Raw genomic sequence first — 27,799 nt, 5'->3', positions numbered from 1 at the left:
AGGAAAGAATTGCGGAATGACTCCGCTGTGCAAAAGGAAGCACGGAGAGCTAGAGCTTGGTAATGCAGCAGGATCACACAGCCTTAATTGGAGCTGAATACCTCACAAGGGTTTTACTCCATCTGAAGATACTACCAGCTTCAGAATAGCAAAACAATGCACATGCATTGCTCAAAATAAAATATTAAGACCTGACATCTGAGCAAGCTTAGGCTTTGATTGGTAAAGATGTTAATTAAAGGAGATGTGTTGTCAGCCTTGCTTCACGGCTGTCAGGCTGCATCTACTGAGTGATGCTGATGAGACTTACCTGCAGGGGCTCAGAATTAAGTTATGATGAAAGCAAACCGCTATAGATATGTGCACACATGTATATCTACATACCTACATCTGTACGTGTATCCATTTAAAGGATTGGAGACTGCTGTGACTGCAGTATTAACACTGATAAATTATGCCAGTTTTAAAATGTAAAACACAACTTTGCCACTGAAAGTCGTTAAGAAAACACCCCATGCTAATGAGTCATTCTCACAGCTGTTGTCCCTGCAGATTATTCTCACACTTTTTTGGTCATTATCACAACATATGCAAAGCAGCCAGCACTCACCACTTGATCCCAAGCTGGCTTTGTGTACACAGCCCTGCTGAGCTGATGCTGTGTGTTCAGATCATGATTGTGGTTTGTGGATAATCATCATGGTAGACAAACTCAAGAGGTCTTCAGCAAGGAAGCCATTTTCTTTCTTTCCCTCCTCTTGCTTAACTAGTTGCTTTGTATTGTTTGTAACCTTCCTGAGCTGATTCTTCCTTTATAAAAACAGTCTTTTCCCAGCTTTCAAGGTGTACTTTTTCAGTAATGAATAGCTGATCGTGAGTTATTGATGGTTTGAGGTACCTGTTTTCCAGGCCTTTGCCATTATCCTGCAATAAAACACACTGCAGAAGCCCGGTGTAAAGTTCCAGGTCACAGAGCCAGCTCTCACAGATGTTACACAGTTCTGACAAACTAGGACTGGTGCCTCTGGCCTGTTCATAGCAAGACAACAGCATTTTTACCAGGCATATGGTAAGAATTTTCTAAGGAGTTATGTTGCAGTGGCATTATTGTGTTTGGTTCAAAGAAAGCCAGCATTAAAATCAGCGTAGTGATTGTTCTGGGGTTCTAGAAAACTGCATTATGTCATTGCTCAGCACTGAGGAAGAATAAGTAAGACGGATGAAGTGGTAAAGTCTTCTGCCTGTGACTTGAAGGCAGAGTTTCCAAACACAAAACAACACATGGGCTAGGCACTCTGCCAGGTATAGGAGCTGCAGGTGTGGAAGTCACTTGCAAGATGGAGAAAAGATATGACGTTGACTGAAAAAAGCAAACAACAACAAAACATGATTCCATGTTTTTTTTTACATGGTTTTGTATTGCCTGGAATCAAGGTCTTTCCAACTCTTGAGAGAGGGAAGGTGCTGGCAGATGATCAGGGTGCCTTGTATTAGTCTTAGTCACTGTGTAGGTGCTGTTCATCAGGGCAGTTATCCCCTCCTGCATGTGTTTTCCAGTTGTGGTACTCGTTTCTTTCTCTGTATGATATGCTTTTGCAGGGTTGTTTTGTTGCTGTTGTTGTGGTTGTATTTTATTTTATTTTGACAGCGTGACTGTTCACCATAAAGTTGTGTTCTTCCAATTTGTTCACATTCATTCTCAGATACAGTATTTGATTTTCTTATCTTTTTGTTTTCTGGAAACGCCTCTTTCCTTAGCTTACTTTTCTTTATTATTATTTTTTTTTCCTGTGTTTTACACTTCCTCATAAGTGTGATGGGATGTCCCGTCCCTGGAAGTGTTCAAGACCAGATTGGATGGGGCCCTGGGCAGCCTGGTCTGGTATTAATTGGGGAGGTTGGTGGCCCTGCTTGTGGCAGGGGGTTTGGAGATTCATGATCTTTGAGGTCGCTTCCAACCCTGGCCATTCTGTGATTCTGTGTTCAGACCCCCAGAATATGTTCATGCCTGAGCTGATGACTGCATTAGGAAGTCCCACAGAAACCCGTGTGGAAAAAAGCCCTGAAACTCTACGACTCGAAACAGTAATACTCAACTCGCACCATATCCCCAATAGGTGGTGCTGCACCTTTGTCAGAGTTTTCATTTGTTGCTGTGTTGTTGGCTCTGATCGCTAGAAAAGTCAGTTCTTGAGTAAACTGAAGTCAGGGCCTCAAAGACTTTGTAACCAGGTGAACACATCAGGTCAGGTCATAGTTGTGGTCTTTCTCACTTTTGTTCTGATAGAACCATAGAATTGCTCAGGTTGGAAAAGACCTTAAAGATCAACGAGTCCAACCACAGCCTAACCACACTACCCTAACTCTAACAGCTCTAAATCATGTCCCTGAGCACCACATCCAAATGGTTTTTAAACACGTCCAGGGATGGTGACTCAACCACCTCCCTGGGGAGCCTATTCCAGTGCTTAACAACCCTTACTGTAAAGAAGTGTTTCCTGATATCCAACCTAAACTTACCCTGGTGAAACTTGAGGCCATTTCCCCTCGTCCTGTCATCTGTCACCAGTAAGAACAGACCAGCCCCGCTCTCACTGTAAGCACCTTTCAGATATTGGCAGAGAGCAACAAGGTCTCCCCTCAGCCTCCTTTCCCCCAGACTGAACAGCCCCAGTTCCTTCAGTCTCTCCTAAAAGGCCATATTCTCCAAGCCCCTCACAAGCCTTGTTGCCCTTCTTTGAACCTGCTCCAGCACCTCCCTGTCCTATCTGTACTGAGGTGCCCAAAACTGAACATAGTACTCGAGGTGAGGCCTCACCAATGCCGACTACAGGAGCAGGATTACCTCCCTGCTCACCACACCATTCCTGATACAAGCCAGGATGCCATTGGCCTTCTTGGCCTCCTGGGCACACTGCTGGCTCATATTCAGCCCAATGTCCGTCAATACACCAAGGTCCCTTTCCATCAGGCAGCTTTCTAGCCACTCCTCCCCAAGCCTATAGGGTTGCCTGGGGTTGTTGTGACCAAAATGCAGTACCCAACACTTGGCCCTATTTAAAATGGCACAGAATATGTGAGAGATCTAATGCAGGCATTCCAGAATAACATCTTAAAAGCCAGGGCACTTGAAGGCTAAAAAAAAACTAAGTTTGGGTCCCCCTCAGAGTCAAGCATCAAATTTACATCTTTCCTCCCTAAGTAAAATTTTTGCCATTGTATCATTACTACCCATCCTTAGCAGACTTGTATAAACTGGCTTTGAATGCAATTTGGGTTAAAATGAAAAGGGTTGTTACTTAGTGAAGTCAAAATATGTTCTCTAATAAAAAGAAAAGCCAGGTATTCTGCCAGCAGCCTATTGCATGTAAAATATTTACCCCCAAGCACCTCCATTTATATAAATGAATTTTAAAAGCCATTCATAAATCCTATCATTACTTCCAAAATGATGAGAAAATGCACAGCTTTTCCAAAACTAATTTAATTCCTTCTATGGGAGGTCTCTAGGAAATTTCAGCCTGAAATGCAGCCGTTATGACAGCGTATTGTGCAAAACAGTCACATTTCTCTTTAAAGAAATTTGATTGTGTTTCAGTAATTCTTCTTACACTACTGTGTAATTGTTAATAGAGTACATAGAGAGCACGATGAAAAGAAAGCTGCTATGGAACTTCCAAACCACTCTGATCCAAAACCTTTTATGAAATGGAGGAGTTATTTGTTGTTGTTGGTTTTCTATTGGTGTGAAATTGCCGAGGAATAGATAATTATGTTTCACTGTGCTCCAAATCAGCAACTGTCAGTGACAGAAAGCATTGAAAGTAATGAAGTGACATGGAGCAAAGCGTGTGTCCTGTTCCTTCAGGAGCAGAGGGAGACCAGCACTGCTGCGTGAACACAGAAATGTTGCTGGGAGAGTACAGCAGCACAGAGGAACAACAGGACTCCGAGACATGAAAACAGTGTTTAAATACAGCTATTTAACTGATTTACTGTTTAACTGATTGTGCAAGTCCACAGCCATGTATACACAGCGATACGCCCTTTTGCTTTTGAAGTTCTAAAGCCTTCACCCATCTTCTGTTGCTCGATAGCTCGTTATTTTCAAATTGACTGCAGAGCACTGTCGTGAACTCTTCATCAGTTGTTTTTCCTTTTGCAGCAGCGTGAGCTACCAGATGAAGTTCCATATCAGTGCATCCCTTCTGCATGTAAGTTCTGCTGACCATTGCTTTCAGTGTGGTGTTTCATAAGCAGAATGATGTAGAAAGATGAGACAGGATTATCAATGTCTGTGTGTCCAACAGTCAGTTTGGTTGTTGTCTGCCTACAAAACAGTGATGGTCATGTTCCTGGAAGTACATGAAGCTCATTCCACATTTCTACCAATGCCAGGAGCTCTTCTTTCATGTGAAAAAATGCAACAGTAATCACTGCTCGTGTTTTGTTCCTCTTCTCCTTGCAGGTTCCAAACTTGTGATTGTTCTGACGGAGGGCAATCTTATCAGTGAAATTACATATTATAATGCTTGAATGAAGTATATAAGCTTTGATAAATGTTTTGAGCACTAATAGAGCTGATAATCAAGTTCTTGCGATGCTCCTGGTGATGGTATGTATGTCAGCTGCCACAGCACATCAGGTGCCAGGGATCAAAAGTCACAGACTTTGAAATGCCATTACTCACAGTGATGACTTACTTTCATCTTGCATTCCTTGTACAGCAAACATAAGCCTTGATGTTTCTCTTGCTGTAACAAACAAACTGCTGATGTGATGGTAGCCCTACAACTTTTTTTGTCCTTGTTTTTTCACACATTTTCGAACCTGAGAATGTAATGGTAAGTCTCAAGACAGGCACATGGCACACAGCTATACATACACTGTGCAGTCAGTGCTAGCGTGAGGCAGTAAATCTAGACATAGCTGGGTGACATCAGCTGCTGGATGCTGGTTGCTAATTTCTCCACAATCACCGCTTTCAGTAGACTTTTCTAGAAACCTATTATGGTACTTGTGTGTTCTCTTGTACTTAAATGCAGAAGGTCTAGTGGCATGGAAGTATGATAACGTTAGAGGGAGTTATCTTCCTAATCAGATTGAAGAGATTGATTTAAATATAGTATCAAAAACTGAGATGCAGGCTGCATGATTTTCTGCTGTCAGCATTTAGGACTGCCTAATATTTTCTTACCACAACAGTCCCTTCTAAAGACTCTGTCCCTTTCTTTCTTGCAGTCCCCCTTCAGATACTGAAAGGCTGCTCTCAGGTCTCCCTGCAGCCTTCTCTTCTCCAGGCTGAACAGCTCCAGCTCTCCCAGCTGTCTTCAGAGAGGGCGGCATTCCATCCCCGGGATCACTTTTGTGGTCCTCCTCCAGAGGTACTCTAACAGATCCCCGTCTCCTGTACTGAGAACTCAGGACACAGTACTCCAGGTAAGGCCTCAGCAGAGCAGAGTAGAGGGACAGGATCACCTCCCTCGCCCTGCTGGCCACGCTTCTTTTGAAGAGAAGGTTCCAGGGAGACCCTGAGCATGGCCTTTCAGAATGTAAAGGATGGCTGTAAGGATGGGGACAGACTCTTTAGCAGGGTCGTGACAGGACAAGGGGAAGCAGTTGCAAACTAAAAGAGGTAACAGTTTTATTCAAAATGAGAACAAAGTTCTTTCTGATAAGGATGATGGAGCACTGGCACAGGCTGCCCGGAGAGGCGGTGGATGCTCCATCCCTGATCGAAGGTCGGGTTGGATGGGGCTGTGAGCACCTGATGGAGCTGTAGGTGTCCCTGCTCACTGCAGGGGAGTTGGACTAGAGGGCCCTTATGAGCCTGTTCCAACTCAAAGAATTCTATGATTCGATGTCTCTTTTGCATCACGGCAATTGTTAGTCTGTATTCTCCTGCACTAAACTTCGAATAAGATGGCCAGAGATGACCCCGCTGTGCGAGTCAGCACACCGCTGGATTTCCGAGACAGGACACTCACATCAGCGTCACGTCGAACGGGCAGCAGAGGGCTCGTCACGTCGCCACGTCTCGCTGAAAGAGACGGCACAAGCCGCCAGGAGCGAAGCGGCGCGAGCACGGCGAAAGATCGCTCGCACCCCGCCGTGAGGAAGAGGAGGCGGCGGCGGAAGGGCGCACCCCGCTCGCTCCGGCCGTGCCGCGCTTCCCGCCCGATGGGGCCCGAGGAGGCGGGCGGAGGCGGCGGGCGGGGCGCCCCTTCCCGTGACTGCGCGGCTCCTCCCTTCCCCCCGCCCACCTCCCCGCTCCTCAGTGCCGCCGAGTAACCTGGTTTCCCGGCGTCGGCCCGGCCCTCTTCCCTCTTTCTTTTTTTTTTTTTTTTTTTTTTTTTTTCCCTCCCTTCTCCCCTCCTCCCCTTTTCTTTTCCTCTCCCCTCCCTTCTCTTTCCTTCTCCTCCCCCTTCTCCCAACAGCGTAACCGCCGCTCGGGCTTCTCTCCCTCCCTTTCCCTCCCTTTCCCTCCCCTTCGGCCGCCGCCGCCGTAGGGACCTGAAGAGAGGCGCCGCCTCCGCCGCCGCGCACGGAGCCATGTACCCGGGAGCCAGCACCGCCGGACCCGGTGAGGCTTTGGCCGCTTTCCCTCGAGCCACCCGGGGCGCTTTTTTCGCTCTGGGGTTTCGAACTCGGCTCCCGCGTGGGGGAGCTGGGGGAGGCGGCGCACGAGGCGCTGTCAGCGGCCCCTCACGGCGCTGCGCCGCGGGGCCGGAGGAGCACGCAGGGGGGGAGGGGGGGAAACGCGGGCCTGGCCGCGGCCGCCGAGGCCACGCCGTGGGAAGGAGGGCTCGGGCCGCCCTCGGCACCGCGAGCCTGAGGCCCCCGAGAGGGGTCGCCTTCCTCCGCTGTCCCCTCCCTCTGCCGGGGGGCCGAGGCCGGGGGCTCTGCCCGCTTGGAGCCGCCCCGCAGCGAGGCGGGGGCCGGCGGGGCCGTCCGTGCCCGCGGCTGTGCGCTACGTGCCGCCCGCCTTCCCCGCGCCGGGCCCGGCTGTTCTGCCAGCTCGGCCTCCTGCCCCGCGGTGTCCCCGGGGTCTCCCGTTTCCTCGCTCCGATCCGCTGCGCCGTCCTGAGGCGCACGGGAGCGGGGGGTGAGCGGCGAACCGCGGCCCTCCTGCCTGGTTTCCTTGTTGAGATGGGAGTAAAAACGGTGTCCACGTGTCGGGTAGGGCTGGAAGGGGCTGCAGACCTCAAAGCTGTGTGTTCTGCCAGCGAAAGCGGCGATGAATGCGAACAGCAGGATGGTCACTGACGCTCTCGGTTTAAATAACGTTTAGCGTGATTTAGATGGACGTTGTGCGAATTGACACAATATAGGACAGTGCTTGTTACTGTTCGGCTGTTCCTGTGTTGTAGTTTGGGTGACTGGTACTTCAGAGGTTGAGGTTTTTTTTCCTAGAAAAGTTTCAGAGTGAGCAACTTCATTTTAAGTTACTGTTCTTAACAGGTTTTCCTAGAATCATCTCTAGAAGGGTATTTGGCAAGGAGTAGCGTAGCAGAAGGTGGAACCTGTGGCTGCTGCTCAGGAATGCTTCCTCTGTAAGAACATTCACACGGTAGCATCCACGGTTTGGTGCTGGCTTCTGGTTTTTTTCTTCCTCTGATCTGATTCTCCTTTAAGGAGCAGGAATCAAGAAGGACAACTGCAGTGATTGCTTTTGTCTTAGGGGAGTCTTTGTAATTCTTTGCATTTCTTCCTACAGTGCATTTACTGGACGTGCTGGGGGGAGAGGTTACTGCAGTTGTGTGTATTCAGACTGTTATTCATGGCACTGGGTTTATGTAGGGTCACTGCAGCTGTGTGCATCCAGACTGATATTCAGGGCTCTGTGTTTTATGTAGAACATCACTTGCACGTTTCGGTAGTAACATCGGTGTATAAGTATTGATTTAATTATCTGCCTTGCTTTTAGTGCCTGGTTTTCTTCTTCATTCAGTGTCAAGGTATTTGTGGCACTCGTTTGTGTTGCAAAGGCTGCTTACCTCCTGTTGATAAAATCTTCAAAATTGTGTGTAAAGAGCCAAAGTATTATTGAAAATACTTGCAGTGTATGTATTGGGAGTACCTTTACATGTCCCTTTATCCTCCTACATTCTCTCTCTGATCCTTCTCTTCCTTTCATGCAAAATGATCTGACTTCTACAGCACTACACCTAGTGGTTAAGGACATTACCCCTTTACCAGAACAGCCCTTTCTGAGCATCAGGATTTTGCTCTGAGACCATCCTTTCACTGAGTCTGAGGTTGTTATTCCTCTCCAAACATCACCTCTGTGTCTCAGACTCCTACTCTTCTGCTCTGTCCAACCAAGCTCATCCTCAGACTTGTTTGCTTCCTAGTTTATCTCTGCAGCTCAGCCTTCTGCAGAGCTGGGCAGAGTCTGTTCTGGGGTAGGAGCTGCGAGTTGTTCTCTGTATTGTGAGGATTTTTGCTTCCTTGCTGTAAAACCATCCCACAGAGAGCCTTAGCAGCACAGTGGCTTCTGCTGGTCCAAACAGCATCCTGCTCCACATCAAGTTGTAAGCAGGGATCTTTTTGTTAGAGGGTCTTATTGCAAACCGCAGGGTAGTACAGCTGTCCCCCTGTTTCTCTTATGCCTCTTGGTGTTTCCTCTCCTTGGACCACGTGTGAAAGGCAGAGGACCAGTGTGGCCTTGCCTCTGCTTTCACATACATTGCGAAAAGCAGCAGATCAGAGCATTAAAGCACTTCCTTATCCTATCTGGCTCCTGCTTCTCCCATCATTTAGGATCAGTCAGCTCCAGGCATCCTAGTGCATCTGCACCTGGACTGTGGCCTAAGGAGATTGGTACAGAATTTGGGAATCCATCATGTTCTAGGCACAACTGGTGGATAGTGAAATATTCTGGTACTTTCCAAGTGAGTTGATATGAAAAAGTACCTGACAAAAGGCAGAAATTCTAGGTGAGACCCTTTGGGCTTTCCTGGATTGCAGTCAGCTATGACCAGCAATCTCAGCTGGGTTGGAATGCCTCCTAAGCATTATCAAATCCTCAAGACCTTTGGTAGAGGCCGGAGTGAAGTTATTCCACTCAAGCTAGTCTTGATTATCTCCCACCGAGGCAGATGTACTGTGAGCATTTACTCTTAAACTTGAATAGAGAGAAGTGTTAAGTATAGGCTGGCTTATTTTTCCATCCACCTCCCTACTTAGATATGTTCTAATGATAGGTGTTTCATGGGGGTGAGATCCACTGGATCCACGTCTCTGTTTATCTGTGTATGTGTACTGCAGTGTATGTTGTGCATCTGTGCACATGTGTATACACTGATATAGGGTATTCTGTTAGTGTGAATCTTGTCCTCCATGGATCTGTAATCAAGTTGCTATTGAGTTGTATATTTCACTAAATCGCGTTATCAATCTCCAGATTGGTTAACGATTAAGTGCTGTTAGAATTCAACCCTTTGATTTACCTCATAAATGTTAAATTGCTTCTAAATGTAAGTGAGGGAATTACGTTTTCATTTCTGATTATGAAGAAACCAGTCTAGAACTGGGGTCATCAGCAGGAGGCTCAGCTGTATTGCACAAGGCTCTGTGCAGTCTGGGTGCTGCGGTGAAAGTCCCCTTCCATACGTTAATCTGACACCTGAAATTGCCAAAATCTGGTTCGGAGGAATGCATGAGAGTTGTCATTTGCAGCCATTTAAGATTAGCAGCTGCTGTGAATGCCCAGGAGCTCCAGCATCCGTGTGTCAGCACATCCTTGACACCACTTAAGTGCTCCGTTCCTGTGCCTCCTATCTTAGACCTTGCTGCTGTTTGCTTCTCGATGTTGTTGATGCGTGGGAAGTACTTCACTCTTCAAGTTCCCACTGCCAAACTGGATGCCCATTCTGTGGTGTTGGCCTCCTGCCAACGTAATGGTTCAATCTGCCCTAGGGCTGGCTATTTTCATCTTAATTCTCTCTCCATTTAACAGTATAAAGCAAGTTATGTGGCTGTAGCAGCAGTTTTTCTGTTGTTCACCTGACTGATTTCAAAGAACGCCCGAGTGGCGTAGTGATGGAATGGTTTGTGTTGGAGGGAACCCTTAAAGATCAGGTAGTCCAATCTTCCTTTCCATAGACAAGGTGGACGTGTTAATAAAGACACTGTTTTTATATCAGTTTGTTTTGAAAAAGTGGTGAAAACTCATGTAAACTTTTGTAACTTACAGTGAGTGATTCTGTATTTCTGAATTGCAAGATTAGCGTTCTATATATTCTATTTCTTAGTCTTTGAAAGCACGTTTAATTTTGTCTGCTACTGGAGGCATTGTTAAAGCAGCAGTTGTCTGAAATACAGCGACTTTGTAAAGGGAGTTAAGGCTTTCCATGTGTCAAACACGTGAAAATTAAGGGTATTTTCTTACCTCCTGGTTGATTATTTGATGAAAAGATGACTGATGTTGACGCACATCCGACTGAAACTTTCTCCTTTCCTTAGCGAGCCAATGTATACAAAAGATTCACTGTATGGAAAGTACAAGAGTTTATTCAGCAGTGATTCTCTTACTGGCTGTACAGATAGCTTTACAAAACTTGTAAGACTCATCGAAAACGGTGTTGCATACAGCCTTCCTTATCTCAAGTTTTAGAGGAGCTATTGGTCATGTTGTTAATGACCAAATTCATAATATTCATAACAGCAGGCAGTACTAGCACTTGTTAAAGATGTGACCTCTCACTTCCATGACTATTAAGAAAAGTCATCCGTGAGTATCTTACTTTTGCTAAGTTCCAGGCTAGGAAAAAAAGAGCTGATGGAAAATATTATGTAGTTTTAAGGCTGTGGGTAGGGATCTGCTCCATGCATTGTCTGATGAATTGCCCTCAGTACCATGCATCTTTTCTGATGGATAAAGAGCAGCCCACCAGCACGAGAAATGTCTCCTGTCCTGTTGGCTTGTCAAGTTCTGTGCTTTCCAAGGTACTGGAAGGGCTTTTTTTTTTTTTCTTCTCTAATTTATTTTAATACCTAAAGCTGAACACAAACATTTTCTTACTGATTCCATGCTTGCAAAGTTGGAAAAGACAGACCTGAACAACATCATCTTCCACAGCTGTAAAGGCAAGTGGCACTGATAGCAGGTAGACATCTCAAAACTATCTGGATGGGAAGATGCATGTAATGGAAGCAATGATCTTCCCTTGGAAAGAAAGGGATATTGTCTGTGCTTAATGAATGCTGAGCGTAAAATGCTTTGATCAAGTACTGCTTATGCTAAAGCAGAATGTCTTGGCAGTTGATGTTATCAGATTAATCACAGAAGGGACCTCGAGGGTCATGAATCTCCAACCTCCCTGCTACATGCAGGGCCACCAACCTCCCCATTTAATACCAGACCAGGCTGCCCAGGGCCCCATCCAACCTGGCCTTGAACACCTCCAGGGATGGAGCATCCACAGCCTCTCTGGGCAGCCTGTTGCAGCACCTCACCACTCCACTGATTAATCAAGGATACTTGTTCCCCTTAGGAAATTGGCAAGAGGAAAACTGTTCAGCTTGATCTTACATGGCCATGTAAGGGTGAAAAGAGTAAAGGGAGCATTCCCCAGGTGACCACTGAGGCATCAGGCTCTTCAGGGGTTCTACACCATCAAGTGCAGTTGGCAGAAAAGTAGCCAAAAGGGGGTGGAGTACCGTGATTGCTTAATGCTGCAGCTATGTAGGTAGTAGGTGTTTCTTCTGTGTTGTTAGGTGGAATACTTGAGGAATTTGATGTATAAATACAGCGGAATCATAGAATCAGTAAGGTTAGAGAAGACCTCTAAGGCCATTCACTCCTACTATCAACCCGTCCCCACAGAGCACTGAACTGCAGCCCTCGGTGCCACATCTGCCTTTCTCCTGAACACCTCCAGCGATGGCAATTCCACCACTTCCCTGGGCAAGCTGTGCCAATGCTTGTTCTCACTGTGCTTTCCACAGCGCTGCCAAATGTTGGTTGTACTTGGGTTGTGAAACTGATGCTTTTTAACCGCAGATGTGGTGAGAGTAGTTGGTTCTCTCCTGTCGTAATTTGTTTGTCTTTTTCTATTTCTGGCAGAGCTTCTCAGCTGTGTTTTGTCTCTGCTGTATGTTTTAGTCTTCTTTTCTCTCGAGAAACAAAATGCTTCATTGCTGAAAGCAGATATAAAAGCTGTCTGTGTGCTAGCCTATAATTTTATGTATGTCTGAAACTAGCCTAATCTAGTGGTGCTGCAGGAAGAAATGGTTGTGCTGGCATCATGTGGGATGCTGCATTGTGTGCTGCTCCAAACTGAACCAAGTCTTTTTTTCTGCCTTTATCTCTTTGCCCTGTTGAGTTTTCCTTGAGAGAAGCAAAGCAGGAATGCTGGTGATAAAAGTTATGGGATGTGTTGTGACTGCAGCAGCGGTCTGTGGGGCAGAAATGGAGTCGTTGCTCTTCAGCACGTCACTCAGGGGGCTCAGCACTGCTTTTAAGATCTGTAGTGGTGTTTATATCACAGATTGATAGACAGGCAAGACCAGGTTGATGATTTTGTTAACCACTTCAGTGACTCTTTTCTGGCCAGACTGTGAACTGACTTTGAGGCAGCAGTAGGTGCTGTGATGTGAGCATGGGTGTCTCTTAGAGCTGCTCGTGTCACAGATCACTTCTGTAGAACTCTGTCTTAGTTTAGTAGTAGGAAGTGTGTGGACGTGCCAGTTGTGATTTGTTTTAAATAAGCCTATTTTAGATGAGTTCCCAAGAGGGGAGGATTCACTGGCTTAGCTAGATCAATCTGAGAACTGTTTGAAGTTAAATTTGTCATGTAGATGAATAAGCCTTTAAAACATAATTATTACTGGGGCCTCGTTAAATACCTTCTGAAACTTGTTTAGCAAGTGTTAACTAGTATAGGACAGACGTCTATTCATGCAGAGGGTAAATTCCTATCTAAATGTTTCTGTGTTCTTGGCTTCGCTTATCCTTTGATAAAGAACTTATTACATTGTCCTTTCATACAAGTTGTGGATTGCAGTGAATGCTCCCTTTCTGCTGCTTTTAAGGAGTCCCTCTGTTGGTTGGCCTCTCTTGCCCTGTCGTAATCCTCCATCATTTCTGACATCTTCGTTTGCTCTCATGTGGAGCACAGTCTGTAGATTTGGGGGGATCAAGGGGTGGGGATCTCTTTGTGATTTTTTTTTATGTTCTTTTTTATTCTAATTGCTGCTAAAATGCAAGACTTCTCAAACAACAGTGAGTTTCAACTTGAGCTCTTTGGACTCTATCCCTTTTTGAACGTCAGTGTTTGAGACATAGCTTTAAAAAAAAAAATCAACAAAATGCCACCAACCCTCCAAACCACAGACGAAACAAGAATAGAATGGAGGACACTGAGGTTCAGGTAGGTATGGCAGTGCAGAAGAACGAATGCCTCGATGAACCAAATACATTTCTTCAGGGTTTAATGAAGGAGCGCGTGGTTTCGATCTGTACAAGTCACTGCTGTGTGAATGAGGGTGTGTTGTTTGAAGAAGTGAGAGCTTCGTGCAGGAAGAGGAGACTTCAAAGTGAATTCTCGCTGGGGTGAGGAAGTGGAACTTTATTGTTTGGATTGTGTCGTGTGATTAGAATACAGTAGTATTTTTTTCCTAATTATTCCTGATTTGCAAATGTTCATTAACCTAAAACTTGGACACGCTTGTATACGCTTTGTTTTTTTCCTGTCTTTTGCAGAATCCTTAAACAGAATGGGCAGACCACAAATGGAAATGTACAGGACTAGGTGCAATACTGAATGAAATGTTGGTAGTGACACTGCGGCTGAAAATGGATGAATACGTATTTCTGTGGGACTGTGAATCTCCCTGTAGTCAGGTGTCACTACTTAATAGTCTGCTCCCAAGCTTTAGCTGTCGTCACTTGGGTGGCACAGTGCCACAGCTGGGTCTTCATTTGTTTTGACTAATATGAGAACTTAAGTTGGTTACAGGAAGCAGGTGGAAGAAAAAAGCTGTAATTGGGGAAAAACATCATAGAACCATTCAACTGAAAGCCTCCACTTCTCATGTCTCAATTATTCCATTATTACAAACCAGTATTTTACTGCTCCTCTCAGCGATGCTGGAAACCACAGCCTTCTCTTGAAATTGCATTATATACTGTTGGATCTCTTGCATGGTAGAGATGCTCCTGCAGCCACTTTCACTATCTAAAATGATAAATGAACTGTGAATTTCCTACTTTGAAACTGAGCCATGGGAGCATTAGTATTTTTTAGATTGATCTGCTGTGTGTCTGGGCAAAGATTTCGTTTTGAGGGAAAGCTTCTGAATTATACCTCAAGAGTTGAGTGTTGTAAATTAAAAATATTGTAGTCATGAAGACATTTTAATCTTTGTGTTTTCAGAGTTCAGACAAAAGCACTGTTACTTCAAGTCTGTGGAGGTGTAAGTATAGCAAAGGTACAGCACAGATGTCTGTCCTGGCTTATTTCTTTAGTAAGCTGAGGACAAATCACTGAATCATGGAGCTGTAGGGGTTGGAAGGGACTAGAGATCATCTAGTCTGATTCCCAATCATTTGTGTTTCATTAAATTAGATACAGTACGAATGTCACTGGGCAAAGGGTGCTGAAGTAGCTGATATAGTTGCTTGGAACTGAGTACCCCTCACTGGGCTCTGATTCTGGCACAGCTTCAGTGGTGCTGTGAACTGAATGCAAGTTCTCATTCACCCAGTGGTCACACCAGGTAGTTTGATAGAAACTTCAGCTTGGCCTCTGAAATAAATATGCAGCACTGATGAGGTTTCCTTAATAAAGAAGTTGTGCTTTACAAGTCTAGTGTGACTTAGAAAAAAGGAAAGGAAAGCTGACAACACTGGAGGCTGAGTTGTACCATTTTGTACATAACCACGTGGTCTCAAAGCGTGGAGTATGACTGTTGACTAAGAAAGGAAGTAAGCTGCACTTCTTTCCTATCCTAACCTAAATGCAGTGTTTCAGAGAGTGCAGGTGAAGGGAGGTAAGGTGCAATGAAGGACACAGAATTTCTGTTCTATCCTCTAAAAGGTATGAAGCAGCATGAAGTAGGTGCTATTTGGATGTTTCTTCTTCTCTATGATAATGTAATACTCACTGCTTCATTCTTCTCCATTCCTAAAGGCTTGAGGTTGTATTGAATGGAGGCACTGTTCTTTATGAACACAGAAAATACTACTAGACTTTTTTTTTAATCCTTAGAAAAACCTGGAATTAGTTCAGCACTTTCCAAGGTGAGGACAACAGAACGATTCATTGTGGTGAAGTGTGATAAACATCACTCAGACCAGTCTCCATTTTCCATCTTCACCTAGTGGAGATCTGCTTGAAGGTGAAGTCATTTTGTAGTCTCCATTCGTGATAACTTTCAACTGGATTACTGACACGTAGGTACGTCGTAAGCACCCACTGCATTGTTTGGATGAGGCTCACCATTTCCAGTTCATAACTTAATTCAACATTACTGTTTGCAATTAAAAGAATTCTCTGTATCCCATAGGAAGAATTTCAGTGGTACTTTGTGCAGCTTTGCATGCAGATATCAGTCAAGCCACATTTATAGGGATAGCTGTTGGATGCTCCATGTACATCTTGAATGCTCTGTGCTGCTCCTCTGCTTGTATGTGGGGTTCTTGCAGTCTCTTATGTATCCATATTGGAAACCTGGTCATGACTTTATAAAGCAAACAGGATTGTTGTTTTGTTTCTCCTTTTCATCTCTGACTGCACTCACTGTGGGCGTCTGGAAGGAATTCTGATCTTCCTGGGTTACATTGCTTCCTGCGGTAGAGAGAGATCGCATCCATGTCTTACAGCAGGGTGGGGAAGTATCCAGAATAACCAAGGCAGCTGTAGATCTGTAACTGACTATTTCTTCTAAGCAGAATAATACGTTTGACTTGATAATTAACACTGCTTCAGTTCTCTTGTGGTGACAATTATTACATAAAAATGATCTCTCGATTAAGTCTACTGAACATAATGAGATCACAGATTTGAAGGCAGTGCTGTTTATCCAACACTTCTGCTTCTTATCTAAATACTGAATTGCATACTGCTAAGGAATTAGAAGCAATTTGGCACAATGAGATCCATATAGTTCCTAATAGTATCATACAGGGGTCTTAAAAATAAGATGTAAGGATAAAGCACAGCTGCCCTGCCAAAAAGGACCTGGGAGTACTGGTGTATAGGAAACTGGACATGAGCCAGCAGTGCGCCCTCACAGCCCAGAAAGCCACCTGTATCCTGGGCTGCATCAAAAGAAGTGTGGCCAGCAGGGTGAGGGAGGTGATCCTGCCCCTCTGCTCTGCCATGGTGAGGCCTCACCTGGAGTACTGCATCCAGATGTGGAGTCCTCAGCACAGGAGATGCATGGACCTGTTGGAGTGTGTCCAGAGGAGGGGCACAGAAGCTATCCAAGGGATGGAACACTTTGTCTATGAGGACAGCTGAGAGATCTGGAGCTGCTCAGCCTGGAGAAGACTGTGAGGTGACCTGAGAGCTGCTTTTCAGTATCTAAAGGAGAGCTAGGAGAGGGAACAGACTGTGGAATCTATTGCAAGAGGACAAGGGGAAACGATTTCAAACTAGAAGAGGGGATATTTAGATTGGACATAAGGATGAAGTTTTTTACAGTAAGGTTAGTGAAGCACTGGAGGAGGTTACTAAGAGAGGTGGTGGAAACCCATTCCTGGAGTTACATTCAAGGTCAGGCTGGATGGGGCTCTGAGCACCTTGATGGAGCTGTAGGTGTCTCTGTGCACTGTAGGGGAGTTGGACTAGATGGCCTTTTAGGATCCCTTCCAACTCAAACGATTATGTGATGATGACAAGCAGGTATTTGTGAGAAGTACAGGAGCAGTCTGAATGTGATGGGGAGCAGGAATTCTCCATTCCCAAGTGATTGAACTCTGGATAGCACTGTAGGGCCGTTCCAGGAAAATAATCATTTTACAGCCCTTGGCTAGGAAACTGGAATAGGAGATAAGGATTACCAGAAAGCTCTCCTCCCCAATCTCCCTTTTTGTTTTCTTCCCTTCTGAGGACAGCTTTAGTAATCTGTTTGCTCTCCATCCAATTCAATAATTGTTTTCATTGATACCACTAGAACAAGAAGTGGTTACAGGATTTATCCTCAGTAAATCTTAGATGGTGTTCATTTGCATAAAAGAGCAGGAATAATTGTTTTTACTCTTTCATTCCTTTCAGATGCTTATCAGGTTACTTGCCCTTCTGGGCTCTACCAAGTATTGTTTTTCAAGAGGAGGTGTTATTAGCAGAAAATCTTCTGGCAATTGCACCTTACTATGGGATCTTCAATAGTTGATAGCTAAAATAATGCTGTAATACAGGCTTAAATGAAGTTCTGACAACATCATCATTTCATCATAGAATCATCATCGTGGAATGGCCTGGGTTGAAAAGGACCACAACGACCATCTGATTTCAACCCCCCTGCTATGTGCAGGGTCACCAACCACCAGACCAGGCTGCCCAGAGCCACATCCAGCCTGGCTTTGAATGCCTCCAGGGATGGGGCTCCCGTATTTCTTCAGTTTCCCTGCAGTGCTTCTCTTGTGGTTTGTTGAATTTGGGGGATAACTGATAAGGTTGTTTCCTTGTGTATCATCTAATGCAACAGTGCTGTAATTTGACTGATGAACTTAGTTTGTGTACTCCAAAACGTGCTTAATAAGCAGCAGAGACAGATGTATAGAAGCCTCAACCCCCCATAGTATCAAGGGACTATTAGCTGCAGCTTGGAGTTTCTCTTATCTCTTACAAAACACTGCAGGCTCTCTTTCTATCTTTCTCCAGCCGTTCCTAACAGAAAACCAGTTCAGAAGTCAAATTTGTTTAAAAACACATACTGTAAGAAAACTTGAAGATGGCCTGAAGCTGAAGACTGCGTGCAAAGACATTCTGACATACATACATATGGCTGAGAGAACTGGGGTTGTAGAACCTTCAGGGCAGCTAAGGAAATCTGCAAGTTCCTAAGGGCAAGATCTGGAGGAGGTAGATGTGGACTTAGAGAAGGTGCACAAGGGACAGGGTAAGAGACAGAAGCTGCAGCACAGGAAACTAGCTAATAATATCACAAATGTGTTTTATCATGAGAGTAATCAACCATTGGAACGAGTTGCAGGAGTTGCTTTGGAAACTCCTGTGAAGAGGAGAGTGGCCATGTCTGGTCTCTTGCAGCTTACTCTGTGTTCTTACCATATCCAGCACCTCCTACACAGCTGCCTCTTGCAGCACACACATCCCTTCTTTTGCTGATCTTGGTTCTTAACCTGATCTTGTTGCTGTTTCCTGCAGGCTTGGGGGCAAAACAGCTGTTCAGTACCTGAGCTCAGGTTCATAACCCCTCCCCCCCAATTTGGTTTTTGAATCGATAGTAGTAATATCTCCTTATGGAAGGGATGGAATCAGCGAGTTAACTGGAAACAGCAAAATGTAGTTCAAAAAGCAAACTTCACAGTGGTCTTTGTACTGTCTGCAAGGCTGGGATTGGCAGGCCAGGCACATTAAGTGCTGCAGCGGGACTCACTTTGATACTGTGTTAAAGTTCTGTATGCCAGCATGAAATTTGGACATCTTTCATTAAATGGGAGTCAAGTAATTAGTGTGTCTGATATACTTTTGGGAAAAAAAAAAAAGTGTTATTTATTGTACGTCTTGCAGCGTTACTCTGTCTTCAGGTTAAGTTCTGTTGCCTGGTGCTTGCTTCGCTTCCTGCATCTCTTGTTTGAGGTGAATAAAAATGCGCTACTGAGCACAAAAAAGTAGTGAAGCTCTTAAACATCTCCTTGTCACGTGGCAGCTTCTGGCAGTGGCAGCTGTATTGTAGATCAACACAGCAATATCTGAAAACACCCACATGGATGATCCGGAGTAACCGCCCTGATGTCTGATAATGAAACCTCAACTGAAAGCTGGGCTTCCGAATAAGGCTTCCTTCCTTCACATCAGTTTCACTTACAGGCCATGTAGTTTGAGAGGCTTCCTATGACAGGTGTAGGCTGCGTTAGCCCGGTGCTAAAACGTTCTTTGATCTGTGAAAACATCACCAGATAATTAAATGTGTTAGGACTTGCTGTGGAAGAAAATGTATTGATATAATTACAGTGGTAGAATTATGCTTGGATGATCTCCTGTGTCGACAAGCCCTTTTGGATGCAACCAGCTTGGTCCCTTCTTATTTAGTAACTCATTAGGCCTCCAACTGTGTGTTAGTGGCATAATTCCACGCTAAAAATCTTCTGTATGTGCCTTCAGTGCTGAGCGGCACTTCAGAGAGCTGAACAACCTTCATAGTGTTGCTTTACAACACTATGAAGAATAAAGGATGGTGCTGAAGGCCTCCATATAGGTGATAGATTAAATGGCCCTGATAATTCAGTTCCACGATTGGTTGGGTTTTGGAAGGGGGAGAGGAGTGCAATCAGAAGTGTGGCTCGTTCATTCCTTCTACACGCTGGGAGTGCCTTGGCCCTGTGGCCCCTTGAGTCACTGCTATCTCCAGTTTGGATCTGCAGTATTTTGTTGGAGTGGAAGTCTGCATGCAGCCAGCTTTGAATTTGCAGCATTGTTGTAAACTTGCAAAACTCTGCACTAAACTAGTATCTCTGTGCAGTTCCACGTTTGAGCACAGCTCCTCTGCCACCTCCTTTTTCCTGCTCCTCTCTTAACAGAGTGATACTGCCTGGGGTTTATGGTTCTTCAAGAAAACTGCCGAGAGGCAGTTACTTTTCTAATACCTGGGTTTTCCCCAATTTCCACTTCTTTGGTAGAAGTCTCAGTTCTTAAGAGTGGTAACTTTGAACACTTGGTCTATTGTAAATTGAATGAATTCTGGTAGGAAGTCTGCTAGTTCTCAGTTCCAGAGAAGCCTGAAGATGTTATACTGGCACCTCATTACTGAATATCCAGTGTACCTTACTTCAAACCACACAAATAGAGCTCTGTGTTTTCTTGATGGTCTCAGTCATCAAGGCTGAAACATTTTTATTATTCGCGTTGTCATGTAGCAAATGAGCAAGGAGTTTCTGATGTGTATCAGATGTTTCAGTGTACTCGTCTTTTATCTAATTCATTCTCCCCTTGACAGCACTTTAAATGTAAAATCCAGTGCATGTAGACTTTCAGAATACTGTCTGAAGGCACTGTGTGTGTTTTCAAAGGAGTTTCTGAAAACCAGGAACAGAGTAAAAAAAACTACAAGAGTGAATTTGGAAGACCAGCAGGGGCAGCGCTTAGGGCTCTGGTGGGTGAGTTGTGGCAGGTTGCCATGGATAGGGTATATCTGTATCCTCTGCAACACCCCGTATAGAAGCATTCCCATACAGAATGAGTAAGGCTGGTAAGGACCGCTAAGGTCATGCTGTAGTCCAACCATTGACCCATCACCACCATGCTCAGCAGGCCATGTTCCTCAATGCCATATCTAAGGTGCACATAGGTACAGCCATCAGTCCTGTAGCTAATGCATGTGTATCTGCTTCACGCCACAGAAATACAGGCTGACTGCTTATCAGGTCAGTGCTGCTGTTTAATAAACAGTGCTTATCTCCTCCAAGCACCACCCTGCCCTATATAAGTCTGCTCAGTGTGTTAAGCCAGAAATGACTTTAATTGGAGCACTTAAAACAGATGAAGTTTAAAAGTGAAAGTTGCTGATGTTGCTGGTCGTTATTTCTGAAGTGCCTGGTTCTGTTCTCTGCTGTGCGTGTGAACTGTTTCATATCTTTCCCCAGGAATTTGCATTTTTCATGTTATCTCCATAATTTGCTTTTTTACCATTTGTCACTAAGCTCTGGTGGAACTTAGCAAGCTCCAGTGTTCTTCCTTGAATATTTGTAAACAGAGCTTCATTATATCCCTGTGAGAAGTAAAGAGCAATCCCAGTTTAAGGAGTAGACTGATGTCAGTCTCTCCAGCACAAGAGAAAGGGCAGAGAAATCAGGCTGTGGTGGTGAGTACAGCAGTGTTAGAGAGCATAATGGCGTGGGGAAGGGAAATGCTTAATGTGGGTGATAGTGGTTGAACAGGTAACAGTGGTGAGGCAGATGATAATGCCACCAAGATATAAGCGTGGATAAAAAGGAACAAATAGTCCAAGTGCCAGGAGCAGAAAATAGAAGCTATGGGAATGGTAGGACAGCATCACCATCACCACAGAAGCACAGATCTTCTGGAACAAGAATTTAGAATGGATCTTTCGGGTTACTGTTGGAGAGTCACAGTTTTTAGTGGCAGTATTTATTGAACTGCAGTAACGTGGTGTTAAAGGAGTGTATGCCTCTGAATGCATTTTGAGGACAAGACCTGACCCAAACATAAATGAAATGAAGAAAAAGCCCAAGAACTGTTTTATTAATAAAAATAATAACATAGAACAATTAAAAAAAAAAATAAAACAACAGTAATATTCTCAATGCCAATCCACAGTTTGCATCAGTATCTGTTTTGAAACTGAGATTCTTCATAAATGGTGCTCTAGTTCTTGCTTTGTTCTTGATTTGTTCTTGATTCTCCACCAGTGTCTGCTTAGTGCCTGCTTAGCATCTCAAATTCCTGCCCAGCTGTCTCATTGTATGGGAAAATGTAACTAATTTTAAGATTCTAATCAATGGTGAGGACTAGGAGAGCTTTGGAAGAAGAGAGAAAATGAATGGACTCCTGATAGCAGGTTTTCTTTGTTACCAGTTTGAACATCCCCTCTTTTGCTGGATAAAGTCTGTGAATTTGTTCAATTCAGTTGAATGTAGCTGGTGTGGCTAATTGTGCTTTCTCTTTTTTCAGTGCTTGCACCTCCTCCACCGTTGCCACCACCAGTACAGGGATATGCCTTCAAACCTCCTCCTCGCCCAGATTTTGGGACTTCTGGGAGAACAATCAAACTGCAGGCCAACTTCTTTGAAATGGACATTCCTAAAATAGATATCTACCATTATGAGTTGGATATAAAGCCAGAAAAATGTCCAAGAAGAGTTAACAGGTAAACCAGTGCTTTGCTTTTTTCCTGAATTTGCTTACATTTGGGTTTTCATTTGAAAATTGTGGAGCCACGTGCCTGTTTTCATGGATGGCTCAGAAGATGTGTCTGTTTATTCACTGTTTGTACTGATAGCTTCCAGCTTTCCGTATCCATCCACAAGCAGTGTTCCTCAGACTTTTTAATCATAGAATGGCTTGGGTTGGTGGGAGCCTCAACTATTATCAAGCTCCAACCCCGTTGCTGCATGCAGGGCTGCCAACCTCCCCGTTAAATACCAGACCTGACTGCCCAGGGCCCCATCCAACCTGGCCCTGAACACCTCCAGGGAATGAGGCATCCACAATCTCTCTGGGCAGCCTGTTCCAGCACCTTAGCACTCTTGTAGTAAAGAACTTTCCCCTAATACCCAACCTAAATCTTCCCTCCCTCAACTTAAAACCAATTCCCCTTGTCCTTGTATTATCTACCCTTTGAAAGAGTTGGCTCCCCTCCTGTTTGTAGGCTCCCTTTACATACTGGAAGGCTGCATTGAGGTCACCCTACACTCTTTCTCCAACAATGTTGGTCCCAGCCCAAAGATTCAGTGCTGGTGGTCCCTTATTTTGACTGAACTTGTCAACTTCTGATTAAAGCCACTGTATTAACTCTAGAGAGGTTAGATCAGTGTAAACCAACTTGGTAAGTAATATTCTTGGTATTGCTTGTTTAAATATTGGAGTGTAATTGGCTGGCAAGCCCTTCAGCAGGGAACTGGTGTTGCCAGCTTGTTTTCCTGCCTTCACCTACTTAAAAGGGGAGGTAAAACCCATTTGTGCTGCTGGGAGAGGATTGTGGAAGGACTGAATTAGGTAAGAAATTATCCTTCATCAGTAGATTCTATAAAAGGGAAAGTTATGCTCCAGATAGGGAGATGAAAGCATGGATCAGCTGGCAAAGGAAATAAGCAATTAGGTCCTGTATTTTGCATGTGTGCCCTATTAGTCACAGTGTGGCAACCTCATTAACTTGAAAAAGAGTGGTGTTGCCAGAAGTGAAACTGAGAGTAAGACTTGGCACTAACTCGAAACCACAAGTGTCATCATTGTAAATACCTACACATCTTGACTGTGGAGTATTGTAATGGTGTGTTTATATATTCAACAGCAAAAACTTTCCATATTAAAAGAGGTCACATGTGTGGATTATGCAGTAATGAGCAAAAGTGTAGAGTCCAAAAAGTCACCTGAAAGCCACGGTTTTCTTGATGTCAGTTAACGAGCTGGAGTGCATTATCAACTGTTACACCAACAAGTCTGCTAGTAATGGTATTTCCATAAAGCAGCATTACTATACTGTGCTGCTCTGGTTTTTTTTTTCATTTCTAAGGCTATTTAAAACCTTTAAACCAGTTCAGAATTGGGTTTAGTGTTAAAAGCAGATGTTGTATGCGCATCAAGCTGAATTCTCTTCCTGCCTGAAGCAGCCCTGTTGATTTCACCAATGCATTCTCAGTGTACTGTAGTGCTAAAAAAAATAAAAAAGTAATAATAGCAGTTCACATTTTCATAGTGGAAGCCACGAGAGCTTTGCTTTCATGATCACTGATTATCCTGGCTTCCTGCTCCAGTGCTGACAGCATGCATGCTGCTGTATGATGCAGATTTCTATGCTCCTTAGCCCCTCTGGATGGTGCAGTGCTGTGCAGCTGGTACGTGTTTGTGGTGTGTGCTGCTGTTCTCAGTGATCTCTCTGTAGTCCGGTGTGCTTCCTTCTCTCATCCCTACCTTTAGTGGTGGGGAATCGGTTTCCGAGGAATTGTAGAGAACATAATTACAAAGTAATTGTAAAGCAATTTTCCTGGCTGATAAAGCAGGTTATACTCTGTAATGAGTTGTTGCCCCCTGACAGCTTCAGACCTGATCTCCTTTGTTAGGTTAGCTGTTCCTTGTGTTGTGGTATCAGAGCAGATATAAATCTGCATGGTTCAGTGCCTTTTGCAGTAAGCAGGGGTGTAATGAATGCATTCAACAGTGCACATTTCTCTGTACAGTGTGGGAAGAATACAAATTGGATTCATTTAATGAAGTTTATGTTTCATTTCTTCTTTGAGCACTTGCTGGTGCTTTTGCTATCCTTTAGGTGTAATGCACTTGTGAGTGCCTGGCGTTTTGTTGGCCTTTCAGTCCTGCATGTATACTTGTGTCTGCGCACGTATTTGTGTATGCATATGTAGGATTTTGTAGGATGCACATACAGTCCAGGGCTAAAATTCATTTGTTCATCTAGGTTAGAGTTTCCAGTGTTTTGGTTATATAACTCAGCTACATACCTACAATCAGTAGCTTTTATCATTATTTTGTGTTTTAACATCTGGAAAAGGTTGAGTTTTTAATTCCATTTACACTATTCCCTCATCTGTGCTGGCTTCATTCTTCATTTTTATTTTTGGACTAGCTATGGCTTGGACTGTACAGTTGGATACACCATGAACAAGAACTGGAGCAGGACTGGAAGACACATAGCTGAGACAGTGGGCTGCTGTGCCAAAACTGTACTGTTAGGTTCAGTTTTTCTCATGTTGCAGGAGGTCCAGATCTGTTTTGGTAGATGTTGAGAATGGGCAGTGTGGGGTTGGTTTTGTGCTGTCAGTGTCCTTGGTTTAATTTGTGAGGGTTGCTGGGACTTGTACATGGCTCAAAATGAACTCCACCTGGAATCATCATCATAGAATCACAGAATGGCCTGGGTTGAAAAGGATGACAGTGATCATCCAGTTTCAACCCCCTGCTATGTGCAGGGTGGCCACCCACCAGACCAGGCTACCCAGAGCCACATCCAGCCTGGCCTCAAATGCCTCCAGGGATGGGGCATCCACAGCCTCCTTGGGCAACCTGTGCCAGTGCATCACCACCCTCTAAGTGACCTGGGGTCACTTGTGTTCTTGCATGCACGTGTTTGTGCAGTAGTCCACAAGGGCTGGAGTTGGAATGCCAGTAAATCACTCTTCTTTTAACTTCAAATGGAGAAAATAGTTCCACTTTTCATTGAAATGCCTCAAACCACAGCTGAGAAACACCATCACTGAACAGAGTTCCAAGTGTGGAAATGCTAATTAAATGGGAGCTTTCATTTTCACGCAGAGCAATTTGCAGTCAAATGTTGCTCAGTAAGAGAATGGATTTTCCATTGCTTGAAACAAGGGTAAAAAATATCTCCCTTCTATCTATCCTTGAAGCTGGGACTTGTTCAGTCAGACACTGCAGACCAGAGGCAGAAGCTGCTACCTCAGGTTTCATTCATATTTCTCAGAAGTTCAGATGGGATCATTAAAAGCAACCTATCTAATCTTAAAGCTTTGGGACACAGCAAATAAATTGTCAGCTCAAACAGCCTTCAGTCACTACAGTGCTTGAGTGAGCTTGAAGTTTGTTCTCAGAGTTTTATGTTGCTATAGCATCTAATTCAGCTAATTACCTTTCTAAATCATGGTAAGTAAAATAGTCATCTGCAGCCTCACTGAGCTAGTTGGCAGTGGTACAGAAGAAACAGCATCCTGTAGCTTTCCTTCCTGTGTCAGCTCTGCTTCTTTGGGCTGTTTTGCCCCCAAGCCATATATATGTTAACTATGTTCTAGGCAGCATACTGCAAACCACTGCTGGATTTGAGATTTCCAGCTGTATGAGGCATGTAGCCTGAAGGATGTCTGTTTAGGACATTTGGACTTAAAGGCCTTTGGCATCAAAGGGTGCTGTTACTTCAACAAGCCACTTACCTGGCTGGTGGACTGGTTTGTATGACCAGTGTGTAAGCACTGTGGTTAGACAAGTGCTTTGGGACTGGTTACATCAGTCATACAAACAGCACGCATTTCCAGCTGTGCTTTAATGGATGATATACATTTCTAATACGTTTGGATCTCTGTGAATGCTAGTTTTGTTGCTTTTGTGGAAAAAATTGCACTTACTTAAGTAATCTGTCTTAGAGCTACACAGAAATTTTATGTATCACTGTCATCACAGGAATGTTGTGCTGGGGGAAGGCTGAGGCTGAAAGCTTGGGTAGTCGTATTTTGGAAAGCTGCTCAGTCTGCTGAGCTTTGACTCCAGACAGAAAGTACTGTAGGGTAGGGGAGCAGGAGACCCAGACAATACCACGTGCCTTCTGTTGTGACCATGAGATGGCACAATCTTTTGGTTTGCCACGTGTGTTAAATCGCAGCAGACAGGAAGGCATCTGAAAATGCTAACAGCCACGTTCAGAACGTGGTTTAGTCTGTGAAAAGATTGCTCTAATTCAGACCAAACAAATGTCAGCTTTAATGCCTGGCAGGAGACAACCTTTTAATTTTCCTAATGCTTCTACTCATGAATATTAGTATTCATTTGCTATGTAACATGAAAAGTAAAAAAGTTGAATTAATGCACTCTTTTTTGTATTTTTCAGAGAAATAGTGGAGCATATGGTTCAGCACTTTAAAACACAGATTTTTGGGGATCGCAAGCCAGTGTTTGATGGAAGAAAAAACCTGTATACAGCTATGCCACTTCCCATTGGAAGAGATAAAGTAAGTTTTAAAGAGAAAACTTCAGAAGAGTTTCTGATTGGAGATCCCAGTGTAATATTTGCACTTTCTAATAACTGATAGAAATTGGTTGGTATGTTCTTATTTTTTTATTTATTTATTTTTATGTGTAAATATGCGGCTGCCTTTAGATTCCACTTTTCTTAGGGTCTCAAGATCTTACTGCCGTCACAAAGGTCTGGACAGGGCTCTGGGCAGCCTGGTTTGGTATTAAATGGGGAGGTTGGTGGCCCTGCATGTGGCAGGGGGGTTGGAGATTCATGACCCTTGAGGTCCCTTCTAACCTGGGCCATTCTGTGATTTCATCTGTGTATCTGGCTCTCACTTAGGCTTGCTTCTAATAGACTTTCAGATTCTTTCCTTTTTCCCATCCAATACAGAAATACAGAACTTTAATATCTGTGTGCCAAGGCAACTGAAGTTATTACCCTGGAGTAAAAAACTAATACAGAAAAACCTCAACTGGTTTAAATCAAGTGTGGGGAAATTTAGCTGAATGAAGTAATTTCTTTTTACATGGAGCTTAATTGGTTTAAGCATGGTTTAAACCATTATAAAGCTTGTAGGTATTAACACTTTCCTCCAGAGTAATTAGATTAGGTTTCTTGGGGTTTTTTTTTGGCTGCTCTGTACATAACAAATATAGCAATTTTGCTGCACTTGGGATCATATTGAAAAGATTCATGATCATACAGTGATTAATAGATGGTCTTTAATCTAAGTGGGAGAAAAACTTCATTTACTTGCAATACACGTCAGTAGTAGAAGAACTGATGCTAATCAGGAGGCTGAAACCAATTTGTCAGCACCTTTTTCCAGTTGCTCTTTAACTTAATTAACATCCACTGTCTTCATCTCTTGTCAGTGGTAGTTGTTCTTCCTTTTTTTGTGCTTGCTGATAACCTGCTTCTGTTTGAACTTGTACAAACACATTTTCATTTTTTCTGCTCACCCTTCTCACTGATCATACGTGTTTTAATTCCTTCCTTATCATAGCTAATTTTCATTCTGTCACTCCTTCATTTCTTTAGATGTTTCAGATCAAATATGGACTATGTAAGTATTAAAACAAAATATTTTCTCAATTTTTACTTATACAAAAAGTGTAGTGGACGCAGTCAAGGTATGTAGATACGAGCAGTCTCCTGATGTATCTTCAGGATTTTTTTTTCAGCTCTTCAGTAGCATTTCATTCAGGTGAGATATAAAAGACAGCCT

At 44.0% G+C, this 27,799-nt stretch overlaps 1 protein-coding gene across 5 annotated transcripts in view; it reads left to right on the top strand.

Annotated features, from left to right (window-relative positions):
• Window positions 1–6,375: 6,375 nt before the first annotated feature.
• AGO2 (argonaute RISC catalytic component 2) overlaps window positions 6,376–27,799 on the top strand; it is a 51,407-nt gene continuing 29,983 nt past the window's right edge. For 2 of the 5 annotated variants that reach the window (XM_042870208.1, XM_042870207.1), the window contains exons 1-3: window positions 6,376–6,583; window positions 21,825–22,020; window positions 26,443–26,563. In XM_042870208.1, coding sequence (XP_042726142.1) covers window positions 6,553–6,583; window positions 21,825–22,020; window positions 26,443–26,563 — 348 coding nt within the window. In that variant the 5' untranslated portion in view covers window positions 6,376–6,552. Of the gene's footprint in view, window positions 6,584–13,243; window positions 13,377–13,708; window positions 15,405–21,824; window positions 22,021–26,442; window positions 26,564–27,799 lie in introns of those variants that run through there. The other 3 variants (XM_042870210.1, XM_042870209.1, XM_042870211.1) reach the window with 3 other exon arrangements.

Source organism: Lagopus leucura, unplaced genomic scaffold (assembly GCF_019238085.1).
Source record: "Lagopus leucura isolate 7727_CA_CO unplaced genomic scaffold, USGS_WTPT01 Super-Scaffold_100002, whole genome shotgun sequence".
In the NCBI taxonomy this organism is placed as follows: Eukaryota; Metazoa; Chordata; class Aves; order Galliformes; family Phasianidae; genus Lagopus; species Lagopus leucura.
The sequence above is the reverse complement of the archived record's forward strand: the minus strand, read 5'-3'. Positions and strand labels throughout refer to the sequence as shown.